The sequence below is a fragment of the Oratosquilla oratoria genome, chromosome 2, assembly GCF_046742065.1.
Source record: "Oratosquilla oratoria isolate Oo_2021 chromosome 2, ASM4674206v1, whole genome shotgun sequence".
NCBI classification, from domain to species: Eukaryota; Metazoa; Arthropoda; class Malacostraca; order Stomatopoda; family Squillidae; genus Oratosquilla; species Oratosquilla oratoria.
Window position 1 is genome coordinate 90292232 of NC_134778.1, and position 15566 is coordinate 90307797.

At 38.5% G+C, this 15566-nt stretch overlaps 1 protein-coding gene across 5 annotated transcripts in view; it reads left to right on the plus strand.

Annotated features, from left to right (window-relative positions):
* LOC143041100 (alpha-1-inhibitor 3-like) overlaps positions 1–15566 on the plus strand; it is a 163424-nt gene that overhangs the window by 65524 nt on the left and 82334 nt on the right. For 2 of the 5 annotated variants that reach the window (XM_076212833.1, XM_076212850.1), the window contains exon 1: positions 4810–4968. The exons of the other annotated variants lie outside the window; for them this stretch is intronic. In XM_076212833.1, coding sequence (XP_076068948.1) covers positions 4919–4968 — 50 coding nt within the window. In that variant the 5' untranslated portion in view covers positions 4810–4918. Of the gene's footprint in view, positions 1–4809; positions 4969–15566 lie in introns of those variants that run through there. 5 annotated transcript variants of the gene reach the window in all.

Consider the following 15566-nt stretch of genomic DNA (forward strand, 5'->3'; position numbering starts at 1 on the left):
TAATAATGTCTTACACAAATACAGATGGATTGATAACAGGATTGAACGAACTGAATGATTATCTGAAGGAAAAAGAACCGGACATAATGGGAATTGTGGAGACAAAATTAAAAGGTCCACTACCACCTAACAGTGTAGGACATGATGCATATAATTATTGGATTAGAAACAGAGAGACAAAACAAGGGGGTGGAGTTATGTTCCTGACTAAGAAGGATATAAACGTGAGGAGTGTCACATATGGAAAGAATACAGTAGAGATGATTATGATCGAAGTGGAAGACAGAGATAAGAAGAGCAGAAAGTTTGTAATAAATTATGTGCCTCCAAAAACAGCCTCGTGGGAAGAGAGTGAACATAAAAGTATGTTAGAAGACACAAGGATAACATTAAATAAGATAATGGAAGATGGAGCAAGAATAGTTATGATGGGCAACTTTAATTGCAAAGTCTGCTGGGAAGAGATGACCGTAAAGGGTGGAGACGACTCATGGGGAAATGTTCTACCTGAGATGATTATTGACCTTACAATGACATAATGGATTCAAGAGAACACTAGGTATAGAAATGAAGAAGAACCATCGAGACTAGATCTAATAATCACATCAGAACCTGAAATAGTGGAAAAGATTGAATATAAGACACCATTAAGTAAAAGTGACCACATATTGATTGAACTGGAACTAAATGAGGAGAAGTACATGGAAAGAAATGAACAATATAGAAAAGGAAGATTGATGTATGAAGACAAATTTTCATCAAATAAGAGAATTCTTTCAAAAAGAAAACTGGGAAAGAATATACAAAGAGGAAACAACGGTGGAAGAGAAATTGAATATTTTGACAAAAATTTATAAAAAAAGGAGTGGAAAAGTATGTCCCAAGACAAAAACAAGAAAAAGGATATGTAAAGTGCTGGTACAAAAAAAGTTGTAGGGAGTTAAAAGACAAAAGAGATAAAGCTTGGGCAAAATGGAAGAAAGACAAAAGACCTGAAAAATGGAAAATATATACTAGTTATAGAAATGAATATGTGCAAGCGTGTAGAGAGGAAAAGAGAAAATATGAAAAAGATGTCATAGAAAAATGTAAAGATCAACCAAAACTATTTTACAGATTTGTAAACAACAAACTGAAAAAAATATGAAATAGAGAAATTAAGACAAGGAGGAGTTGAATACACAGAGAAAATAGAAATGGCAGAAATTAAAAACAAGCATTTTAAATCGGTGTTTAAAAGGGAGAACATACAATCTGGAGAGATCGAATGGGAAGAGAAAGTCCCCCTTATGAAAGAAATAGAAGTAACAAAGAATGAAATAATGAAACACTTGAATAGTCTTGATGTCAGAAAATCGCATGGACCAGATGAAATAGCAAACTGGATTTTGAAAGAATGTAGGAATGAACTGGCAGACAAAATACATAGTATAATAAACAGTTCCTTGAAAGAAGGAAAACTTCCAAAAGATTGGAAAAAAGCAAATATAGTACCTATATATAAAGGGGGAAATAAAGAAGACCCTACCAACTATAGACCAGTCTCTCTAACAAGTACAATAGCAAAAATTTGTGAAAGAATGATCAAAAGTAGATGGGTAAGGTATTTAGAAAAAAACAACGTGCTAAATCAAAGGCAATTTGGATTCAGACAAGGACGATCATGCGTCACAAACTTAATAGATATAATACAAGAAAGAGATGGATGGGCTGATTGTGCATTTCTAGACCTAAAAGACGCTTTTGACAAAGTACCACATAAGAAGTTGCTTAAGAAATTAAAAACTGAAGGAGGAATACAGGGCAAACTGCTTAAATGGATGGAAGACTTTTTGAAAGAAAGAAAAATGAGAGTAGTGATATGAGACAAACACTCTAATAGGGATGAAGTAATAAGTGGTGTTCCACAAGGAACAGTTCTGGCCCCAATAATGTTTGCTATATATATTAATGATATGTATGAAGAAATTGAAAGTTATGAGCTTCTTTGCAGATGATGCAAAACTGTTAAAAAAGTGAACACGGAAGAAGATTGTGAGTCACTACATAGTGATCTCAATAAAGTATGAGAATGGAGTAGGAAGTGGGAGATGGAGTTCAATACTAAGAAGTATAGTATAATGGAATTTGGAAAAAGCAAAAACAGAAAATAGGATCATATAAATTGGGAGAAGGAATAAAAAAAGTAGAAAATGAGAAGGACCTGGGAGTCATTATTATCAATAATATGTCATCTGAGAAACATATAAACAAGATTATTGGAGAAACTTATAACTTAAGAACAATCAAAGTTGCATTTACATACCTGGATGAAGAAATGGCGAAGAAAATACTAATCACTTTGATAAGACCAAGATTGGAATATGCAGCAACGATGTGGTCACAAAGTACAAAAAAATGTATAAAAAAACTTGAAAGAATACAAAGAACAATTACAAAATTAGCACCAACACTCTCAAAACTATCATATGAAGAGAGACTAGCAAAACTTGAGCTACAGGCATTAGAGCAAAGAAGAGAGAGAGGAGATTTGATAAATATTTACAGAATCATGAAAGGCATAGAAACTATTGATAGAGGGGATCTAATAAAATGGGATGATAGAAATACAAGAGGACACGGAAAGAAAGTCAAGAAAGACAGTTATAGAAGAGATTTAAAAAAAAACCCGGCTTTCCTCACAGAGCAATAGACATTTGGAACAAGTTAGATGAGAAAGTGGTGTGTGCAAAAACAATACATGAATTTAAAAACGGTTTAGATAAAATGAGATATGAAGACGGCACACCACGAGCATAGATCCCCTTCCCGTAAAATACAACTAGGTAAATACAACTAGGTAAACACACGCACACACACACAGACACACACAGACACGCGCGCGTGCACACACACACACACACACACACACACACACACACACACACACACACACACACACACACACACACACACACACACACACACACACACACACACACACACACACACACAGACACACGCGCACACACACAGACAGACACACGCGCACACACACAGACAGACACACGCGCACACACACAGACAGACACACGCGCACACACACAGACAGACACACGCGCACACACACAGACAGACACACGCGCACACACAGACACGCGCGCACACACAGACACGTGCGCACACACAGACACGCGCGCACACAGACACACACACACACACACACACACACACACACACACACACACACACACACACACACACACACACACACACACAGACACAGACACGCACACACACAGACACGCACACACACAGACACAGACACGCACACACACAGACACGCACACACACAGACACGCACACAAACACAGACACGCACACACACACAGACACGCACACACACACAGACACGCACACACACACAGACACGCACACACATACAAACACCCACACCCACACAGACACGCACACACACACAGACACGCACACACACACAGACACGCGCACACACACAGACACGCGCACACACACAGACACGCGCACACACACAGACACGCGCACACACACAGACACGCGCACACACACAGACACGCGCACACACACAGACACGCGCACACACACAGACACGCGCACACACACAGACACGCACACACACACAGACACGCACACACACACGCACACACACGCACACACACGCACACACGCACACACACGCACACACACGCACACACGCACACACCACACACACACACACACACACACACACACACACACACACACACACACACACGCACACGCACACTCATGGATAGATATGAACTTGTCACCTCATTATCAAATTTACTCTTATCAAAGGTAAATGCCCAGCAGGTTGGAAAATCTCCAACGAGGTATCCATCCCGACACACCTTGCCTTCACCCCTCACGTGTGTGTGTGTGTGTGTGTGTGTGTGTGTGTGTGTGTGTGTGTGTGTGTGTGTGTGTGTGTGTGTGTGTGTGTGTGTGTGTGTGTGTGTGTGTGTGTGTGTGTGTGTGTGTGTGTGTGTGTGTGTGTACATGTGTGTGTGTGTGTACATGTGTGTGTGTGTACATGTGTGTGTACATTGTGTGTGTGTACATGTGTGTGTACATTGCGTGTACATGTGTGTGTGTACATGTGTGTGTGTGTACATGTGTGTGTGTACATGTGTGTGTGTGTACATGTGTGTGTGTGTACATGTGTGTGTGTGTACATATGTGTACATGTGTGTGTACATGTGTGTGTGTACATGTGTGTGTGTACATGTGTGTGTGTGTGCATTTGAGTGTGTGTGCATTTGAGTGTGTGTACATGTGTGTCCGTACATGTGTGTGTGTACATGTGTGTGTGTACATGTGTGTGTGTACATGTGTGTGTGTACATGTGTGTGTGTGTACATGTGTGCGTGTACATGTGTGTGTACATATGTGTGTGTGTGTCTGTGTGTGTGTGTGTTTGCATATATATGTATGTTTGTGCTTTTGTGTGTATATGTGCGAGTGCGTGTGTGTGCGTGTGTGTGTATGTGTGTGTGTGCGCGTGTATTTATGTATGTGTGTGTGTGTGCGCGCGCGCGCGCACGCGTGTGTGTATGTATGTATGTGTGTGTGTGCATGTATGCACGTATGTATGTATGTGTGTGTGTGCATGTATGCACGTATGTATGCATGTGTGTGTGTGTGTGTGTGTGTGTGTGTGTGTGTGTGTGTGTGTGTGTGTGTGTGTGTGTGTGCGCGTGCGTGCGTGTTTGTGCGTGGCTGTGTGTGTGTGCGTGCGCTTGTATGCGTGTATGGAATGCTTACGTGGGCCTCTGCGGTCTTCGTGCAAGGTGACGTGAAGCCGAGGCGCTTCGTCATCCAGGGAACCAGTCGACGGGCGACTTGAGTCTGGAGCGGTGGTCGGTCAGCGAGAGAGATCATGTGGGGCTGGACCATTTTGGCGGCTGTGCTGGCCACAGTTGTTCAAGGGTAAGTTTCAAAAGTGCATTTATGTGTCATTCCATCACACACACACACACAAACCTCACCAAGACAAAGACCAACCAGGATATGGACAACCCCCCCCACCCAACCCACTTCCATCCATCATACATTTGTTTTTCTTCTAAAGATAGCTTCTTGCGGATGAAGGGCTATCCCTATTCCCCGTCCATTATCATATATATATATTTTCGCATCCGACCTAGTTATGGACCAAAAGGTCTCCTGTCGGCATGCTCCGCCTTTGTAATCCTTTGACACAGCACGCCCACAGCACATCACAAGCTGGTTTACTCCCACTACTTGACTCTCTTCTTAAACACTACATCTGTTGTCATTAACTCCCTTTCTTTACACACCCTCAGCATCAGCTCCCAATAAAATTTCCTACCTGGCAATCTAAACCTCCTTACTACTCCGTCTACTGCCTTATCCCCTATTCTAGCAATGACAGCCCCAACACCGCTACATTTAAATTCCTTCCAAAACTCTCTAAATACTCGTTTAAATGGACTTAAAAAGCATCCCTTTCCTTTCTAATTTTCTTACGACAGTACCACTTGTACTTATAAAAACCCACACACCCCATCCCAGTTTCACCTTCTTTTACGTTAACCTTGAAAATATTTTCTTCCGCGCCAGCCACGCATTTTCCTCTTTCATCATTCACCAGTAGCGACACGCCTTACCTCTCGCGTTCTCTCATCACTCCCGATAGCTACACTCCCAAACTCAAAATTAACCCCACTTTCAACTTAATGCTAACACATTCATTTCCTTCTCACAAACAAACTGCAAATCATTTCCCTTTTACTCTCATCTGTACCACAACCACTCACAATTAATAGGGTTCTGGTTGGAATTCTCTTAGACACTCATATACCTTGACTTCTCGTAAGATGAACATACAAAGAGATGTGTCCCTAGTCCCATCACTCCGTCCCATTCAGTCGCCTTTCACAGCAAGCATGGAGAACAATGGCAGAATTCTTTACCTCACTATCACAAAGGATAGGAAAAAATTGAGTCACAGTAACGGTAAAGGATAGTTTCAAAGGAACAACAATAAAGGGGGAATGTGTGTATTGCAAAAATAGCATAATTCCTATATGAGTAGAGATTTTAATGTAAACAAGTGATGTGTGGCTCTGGTCCGTAAGGGCGCCCCAGAACAGTTCCTAAAGCAATGGCAGCAGGCTACCATGGAGCCAATACCCCAATTACTCTGATTTTATTTTTGGTTGGTATCAGACGATTTGATCCTTTTCAGCCTCCTAGGATTTCCTCCCTGGTAAATAAAATCGTTTGAAGGAAGGTTAAAGCCATCTCGGTCGGTGTCGAGGCCTCGTCTTGCCCCAAGTTCCGTCCACGCTAATCTCGCTGGTTTATTGGTAAAAACAAAACCTAAAAGTCCGCCTCTCTAGCCAAGGATTACTATCCTACCAAATGATTTGTAAAATGAAACATGAATATTTTTGTGTTCCTCTCCAACATATATATATATATATATATATATATATATATATATATATATAAATATATATATATATATATATATATATATATATTGTGTATGTATGTATACATTCCAAAAAATAGAATGCATCGAAAATACTGATACTGAAGAAAAAAGAAAAAGCTAACAGCAGCGCATTCATCTGTATAAACAGCCAAGCTACGTGCTTTAGCGTCTGTGAGTCATTTTGTTTTCTTGTTCGTCTATTAATATTTCTTTTTTTCCGCACTAAAATCCTAGAACCGAAAGGTCTTTTTGATGTTCTGAAGAAGAGAAAGGTAAAGTGAGATGCATGATTTATGACACAGATATCCAGCCTTAACCCCAAAACTTCGTTTATCGAAGCTCGAAGCAGATGAGGTTGTGAGTCCGCGACATGACGTCATGAGTCCGCCATATGACGTCATGACCCTTCTTTGGGAGAAAGCTGGATATGATTAGCTTTCACCCAACCCTTTCAACACGATACGATGATAGTTTTTTAAAACTTTATTCCGCCGAGGAGAGTGGCATCACGGTGAGATGGTTTGAAAAATGATTGAGGAAAAGCCAGAAAAGTGTTTGTAAAGCGGAAGTGGATGGGAAAAACCTGAAGGAGATACCAAGAATAATGATGAGGGGTAGGGTGAAAGGGCTATTGTATACAAGAAGATTGCCTGTCGAGGGAGGGGACCAAAAGATAGATGTGAATAGACTGTAATTGTAAATGACACAACCCGAAGGGATTTCTTGGTATTTACTCGGCATATTTCTCGAGTGGATAAGAGCGGGTAAGGTCGTCATATAATAAAGCGGCAGAGGAAAACCAGTTCTGGCTTTCGGGCCTTAATGTGGAAGTGCTGTGTCTTGTTTCGTTGCCTCTGAACAAAGCAGTTTAGCTCGGGATAGGAACGATTCTTTGTCTAGTACAGTGGTTCTTAACTGTTTTCAGTGCTTGATATTTTAGAAAAATTTCACATACCCCCATCCAGTATAAATACAATACAAACATTTTAAAAAAGGATTAGTGATACAAACCTTGCTGAGAAATTATTAGATATATCTATTTACTGAACAATTGTACTTTTTTTTTATTTCAAAATAAAAATGTCAGTTAATAGGATACAAATGAATGCACATTATGCTTACTCAAAGTAAATATACAGTATCGTTGCGCTGACTATCATATCTCGTACCCCCAGGTTTAAGGTTTCGTGTCCTATGGGAGTACAGGTATTCCAGGTTAAGAATCATTGGTCTAGTAGGAGCCAAGATGGGAAGAACATCTAATGGAATTTTGGATGGGTGTGGGGAGGTTGTAGGGGGAATGTATGGTTTAACCTGGCTACCCTCTTTACTAAAGGGAAAGGACCGGTTAGTACGTTATGTACTGAGAGATTCATAAATCTGAAAGAACATCTTCGAAAAGTGGAGACTATTAAGTTATCTTTGAATAGAGTAAATCAGCTTTTCAATGAGGGTGACGCGGCAGCATGACGAAAATTAAAGGTAGATGATTCAGCTACATCTTCGATGAGGAGCTCTAGGAAAAGGAAATAAACAAACGAAGTCTGCACACTGTCCTCAGCCAATAGCATGTAACGGGCCTGAAAACTGGATTTCGTGAAGGTCACACAAGTACAGCTCTGTAACGTATCAATTTACACACGCAAAGCATTTCTGGTTAGATTTCATGGTTTAGAGAAAATGCATTATTATGCCTATAATCGGCACTCATGTATGCAATCCTTCCAGAGAAAAATATCTATCTATAAACAAAGACTCGCACACCTTCCTGTGAACATTTGCACACACACATGTTCATATATCCGTGCCTAAATACATAAACGCATACAAAAATACATACATACATACATACATATATACATACATCATACATAACATACATAAAATACATATACATACATACATACATACATACAAGTATACATATATACAAGCATACACACATACAAACTTACATATATACATACATGCATACATACATACATACATACATACATACATACTGTACATACATACATACATACATACATACATACATACATACATACATCAAATCAGCCATCCTGAGTCCACTGCTGAACAAAGGCCTTCATAGCATTCCATGATTCACACGACCGCGCCAACCTCTGCCACATCACTCCTGTAAACTTCTCAACTTCGTCTCTCCACCTTCTGTCTGGTCTCCCTTTTCCATGCTTTCTATCACGCGGCGTCCACTCAGTAACACACTTGCTCCATCGCTCATCAGTCGTTCACACTAACTTACCTGCCCAATTCCACTTCCTCTCTTTTACCACCTCCACAATATCTTTCACTCTAGTCTTCTCTCTCACCCAACTTGCTCTCATCTGGTCTCTCAGTGTTATTCCCATCATTGATCTCTCCATTCTCCTCTGTGCAGTCCTTAGCATGGTCTCCATCGTCTTCGTCAGTTTCCAAGTCTCACACCCGTAGATAATTGCTGGCAGAATGCATTGATTGTAAACTTTACGTTTCAAACATAAAGGTAGGGAGCCTCTCAGGATTTTATTATATTTACCAAACACTTTCCAATCAATTGTAATGCGTCTTTCTATTTCATTATCATGATTTTTCGTCACTTTCACCATCTGGCCTAAATAATTATATTCTTCAACTTCTTCAAGACTCTCACCATCAATTATAATCTCTTTACTTTGAACTTTCGTGTTGAACATTACTTTGGTTTTACTCTTATTTATTTTCAAACCTACTTTAAGACTTTTCTTGTTTAGATTCTCGGTATATCTTGCAAGTCTTCTGCTCTTTTTGAAATAAGAATAATGTCATCCGCAAATCTTAGGTGGTTCAAATATTCGCCATTAATCTTCAAGCCTTTCTTTTTACAACTCAACCTTCTGAAAATATCTTCCAAGCAAGTTGTGAATAATTTGGGTGAAATTGTATCCCCTTACCTTACTCCTTTCTCGATCTTGATCTTTTCTGTATCTTTATGTAGTCGAATTATAGCGGTACCTTTCGGATAAATCTTTTCTAAAACTCTTACGGTCTGTTTGTTTGTACCCTGCTTGCGTAGTGAGTTTAGTATTGCTATTTGTTCTACCGAGTCAAAGGCCTTCTCGTAATCTACAAGAGTTTAAGAGAGAGGTATATTGTATTCTGTCGTTTTCTCAATTAGTTGGTTCATCGCCTGCAAATGGTTCAGTGTCGATTATACACTTCTAAAGCCTGCCTGTTCTTTTGGTTGGTTTCCATCTAAAACTTGATTTAGTCTATTTGTAAGGATGTTAGAGAATACTTTAAATACATTTGACAGGATGCTAATCGATCGATAGTTACTAAGGTCCTTCTGGTCTCCTTTTATATGAAGCAAGATCACTATAGTATTGCATCATGATTCAGGAACGCTTTCTTGACGTAAGCACTGGGTGTACAACTGAGCTAACTTAATATGAACTTCTTTCCCTACGTCTTTCAAGAGATCTATTGATATACCATCTTCCCCAGGTGCTTTTTCTCGTTTCATATTTTCAGAGCAAATTCTACTTCTTCCTTTGTAATCTCTGGTGCATTACTAACGTCTACAGATGAATTTACTGACTCAACTACTGTCATCGATGAGTAAAGCTCTTGGTAAAATTCTTCTACTCTTTTTAACATTCTGCCTCTGCATTTAATGATTTCTCCATTTCTATCTTTCAAACATATCATTTGCTGTTTTGCTAAAGCATGTCTGTGCTCGGTCCCTTTAATACTTTTGCCTTTCCGAATAATTTACTTTATTTTATTCATGTTTCTCTTTTTCTTTCTATGATCTCTACCTTTTGTTGATGAGCTTATTTAGTTCTACTCTTTCTATTTCGTCTCTCCTGCTTTTGATCTGTATGGCCCTTCTTCTTTTAATTAGGTCATTTTTAGCTCTAGAGTATTTGTTTTCTCTAATACTTTTTTTACTTCCTACTTTCTCTGCCGATTCCCTAATGATATTCACTAAATTCAAATTCATATCTTCCACGGTGTCCTCGTTAGTTCTTAGAGCTTCGAATCTATTTTTAATTTCTAGCTGAAATTTCTTATTATTATCCTTAATATTTGCAAGGATTATTTTCTTTCTTAAAATTAATCTATTTCTCTGGGCTCTGAAATTGAATTCAGCTGTGCAACCTACCATTCTATAGTCACTACCTATGTTGACTTTATTTATGACCGAAACATTGCTAACGCTCTTGCTCTCATCTCCTAGTATGAAGTCTACTTCATTCTTTGTTGTTTCGTTTGGACTTCTCCAGGTCCATTTACGACCTACACGCTTTTGCAAGAAAGTGCTCATTATTTTCATGTTGTAGTTCTCTGCAAAATTGACTAACATCTCGCCTCTGTCATTTCTTTCACCTACTTCAAGCTTCCCAATGTACGACACATCTCCCATCTTCTTCCCCACTTACTTTTTTCTTTGTCCATTACCTGACTTAAATCATCATCGTCTGAACTCTGTGAAGTTAGTGCATAAACCTGAACTAATTTTAGAGTGTACCTTTTACACAGCCTAATCATAATCCAAGCTACCCTGTCTGATAAACTACTGAACTTGACTACGTTACCAGCAACCTCTTTATTAAGAATCCTATTCCGCTAGATCTTTTTTTGTCCTTACCTCTATAGTAGAACAGGTGGTGACCATCTTGTAATTGTATCAACTTTTCTTCCGCTCTTCGGACTTTGCTCAGTCTCACGATGTCCCATTTGATGTCTAGTTCTTCCATTAAACTTTCTAGCTTGTGTTCTGAGAGAGTTCTTACGTTGTAAGTATAGATCTTCATTTTCTTCATGTTGTTTAATGCCCAAGACTTGGAGCTGCTTGGACAGTGCTTACTCATATTCAGTGGCACACTGCCCGCAAGCACACGAGGGAATGCGGTTGGATCTTTAGGAGACGATGATCCAACAGGAACGCCCGGTTTTGTTTTGGTTGTGCTATCTATATTTGCTATGAAGGGTTCCGGCAATAATCTCACCTCCCTGCCAACTAGTTTCTTTTGAGATATTTCTCTGGTGTCACCTTATTCATTATATTTGGTGAAGCCCTCTATATCTATATGGTGCACAATGGACCACGCCGTCATTATGACGGTACCCCATATATGTATGAGGAATTTCCCTGTTCGCTATCAGGGACGTACCAGTTAGCAGTGGGTCCTGCGACTGTTGCTCTTTGTCTGATCTTTCTTACAAAACCTGTTCGATATGGGTGACCCTGCAGAGATTTCCTCTCTATTGAGACAGCTTTCGTAATCATTAAAATTCTTAAGCCTATCCACCACGTCAAGGTGTCAACTCTCGGATAGGACATACATACATACATACATACATACATACATACATACATACATACATACATACATACATACATACATACATGCTGTCACGACTCGCCTATGGGTCAGGCTAGTCGCAAAAAAAAAAAAAAAAAAAAAAAAAAAAACCGTGCGCAGTTCGGACGGAAGACAGAGAGTTCAGGGAGGATAATTAAACTTTTCGTTGAAATAAAATATTATTACACTAACAAAAATAACACATACTGAAAAATAAAAATGAACGTAGAATAATAATAGCATATTACATATGGCAAGAAATAATTTGATTATATTACCATGTAACTGTTGAGGGTGTTTATGTTTGCAACACGTATGACCAGGTGGGCGAAACGAAGTCTTGATTATGGTGTAGACGAGTCTTGATACCGGTTGCTGAGGTCGCACCTACGGTCTCGGGGAACAAATAGGTGGTTTGAGGTGAACGATAACTTCTGGTAGGGGCAGCTTCTGGTAGTTTCTTCTGGTAGGAGAAGCTTCTGGTAGTCGGGAACAAGTAAGATATTCAATGATGTTTCTTAAATAGAGAAAATAACAGAGTCGAGTCGCTCGTAGTCAAACAGTAATCTGTATAGTGTCCGATACAATTCGGAAAAAGAGGGCTTTTAACTTTGTTTGGAGACGGGCCGTAGTTGTGGTCCAAAGAACTTGTTTAGCGGAGTTGTCATAATTGACAAATATAGAAGAAATTCTACGTAGATTCAGATGGCCTGGGCTTCAGATTCTTTTCTTCCCCTCCCTTTCTGCTTTGTTCTGTACTCCCTCTCAGTAGTCTCTTTGCTTCTTTTCTCTATTGACTCTATGACTGAATCGTTCTTGCATCTCCCTTTATATACATACATACATATGTATATACATACATACATGCATGCATACATACATACATATATACATAATACATACATATATGCATACATACATACATGCATACATACATACATACATGCATACATACATACATACATACATATGTACATGCATACATGCATACATACATACATACATACATACACACATACATATATACATACATATATACATACATATATACATACATATATACTCGTACTTACATTATATATATATATATATATATATATACATTTATATATATATATATACATTTATATACACACACACACACACACACACACACACACACACACACACACACACACACATATATATATATATATATATATATATATTTATATATATATATAGAGAGAGAGAGAGAGATTCTGACAGGTTGACGTAAGTGGAGTAGGAAACACAGGAGTCTTAGTCTGAGTTTATTCCTGACTAGTTTCGCAGGTATGCTTTTAAATGATACCTGCTTTAAAAACATACCTGCGAAACTAGTCAGGAATAAACTCAGACTAAGACTTCTGTGTTTTCTACTCCACTTACGTCAGACACACACACACAGACACACACACACACACACACACACACACACACACACACACACACACACACACACACACATATAAATATGTATATATATATATATATATATAATATACATACATACATACATACACACATACATACACGTACATGCAAACACATACACACACACACACACACACACACACACACACACACACACACACACACACACACACACACACACACACACACACACACACACACACACACACACACACATCTAATAAAATGGGATAGTAGAAATACAAGAGGACACGGAAAGAAAATCAAGACAGTTATAGAAGAGACCTGAAAAAGAACAGCTTTCCCCACAGAGTAATAGACATTTTGAACAAGTTAGATGAGAAAGTGGTGTGTGCAAAAATAATACATGAATTTAAAAATAGTTTAGATATAATGAGATATGAAGACGGGACCCTACGAGCATAGCTCCCCTTTCCGTAAAACACAACTAGGTAAAAACTAGGTAATTACACACACACACACACACACACACACACACACACACACACACACACACACACACACACACACACACACACACACACACACACACACACATGTACACCCACACACTCGCTCGTGCACATGCGCTTAAATGAAGCAAAAATATATTAGAAGAAAAGATGAAGACAGCTATATGAAAAATGTAACAGAGCTACATCAGATGAAAGAAATATATATGTACTAGTAGAGGAAGAAAAGACAAATTGAAATGAAATATATTACAAAACAACAGAAGGAAGGTGATCAGAAGACTGTGGTGAAAGGCGTGAAGAAAATAATGAAAACAAGGGAGCAATTTGTAAGAAATGTTGTAGATAAAGATGAAGAATTTTCGGGTGAAAAAGAACATATTGGATCTTAATTATAAATGAAGAATTGTGAAATGCCAAGTACGTCGCTTCATATGTTACGGATATTGGTGAAACTGAAGTCGTTAGGTTAAGTAGGTACGTAAATTGAGGTGTACGGCCACTAGATAGCAATTCTACGCCACAAGCTGCAGTGAACGAGACAGCAGACCACAAAAATCCACAAAGAAGTACAAGGTCAAGAATATATTCGAGGAGATGCAACATATGAAAGAGCAAAAATAGAGTTAGCCATAAAAAACCAAGGACAAAGACGACCACAAACCAGAGAACAAGACAAAATTTGAGCAAAGTATCATAAACCAGAAACTGGGGAAGTATCTAAAGCGGGTTCTACACGATCAGTATTATTCGCAATATTCTGTATTGTACAATATTATTGGTACTGAAGAATGACACACTATATTAAAGACGTGAAATGTACTTGCCAATAACGTGTGCTTCTTCAATACTCTCCTTACATAGACAATAATATTGAACAATACGAAATATTGCGCGATAGTATTGATCATATAGAGCACGCTTACAATGAGAAGAGGTAAAACCGAAGATAAAAAAAATAGATGAAAGGAAAAAAGCAAAGGAACCAAGAATGAATCAGCAATAACCCATAAAAAGTAAGAAAAAAATGCAAGAGGTCCAACTAATTGACCGTTGTAAAAATGAACCTAAACTGTTCTACAGATATCTCAACGGTAGACTGAGACAAGGGGAAGGAATCGCCAGTTTGGAATAGAAGACAAGGGTACCGGAGGCTCACAATTGCAAGCAGAAGTAATGAAACAGAAAATAACAGTGGGTATTCACCAAGAAAAATGTACCTGAGGATAAAACATGTGACTAGAATTGTCATGAATACATGAATGTAAAGGGATAGAAACATCATAGACCACTGGAGAACCTAGATGAAAGAAAAACACAAGAGGCTGACGGGATCTCAAACTGGATATTTAAGAAAAGTAGGGACTCGCTGAAGGATAAGATTCAGGAGCTAACTGTACGTTCACTGCAAGAAAGGAGTGTTCCAGGTCAATGTAGTACCAGTCTTCGATCTTACAGTCACCGACACTGTTATGTTGCAATCTCAGTGTTTTTATTTTTTATTTTTTATCATCTAGTCGTGTTCTTTCGTTGTTTATCACAATTGTATTTTGAAAGGTTCCTACAAGAAGAAGAGCCAAGATGTCTTTGGATGGGAAACCAAGTGAGAAAATTCTCGGAAAAAAAAAAAAAAAAAAAAAATATATATATATATATATATATATATATATATGTATGTATATATGTGTATACATATTTATATATATGTATATATATATGTATATATATATATACAGTATATATATATATATACAGTATATATATATACAGTATATATATATATAT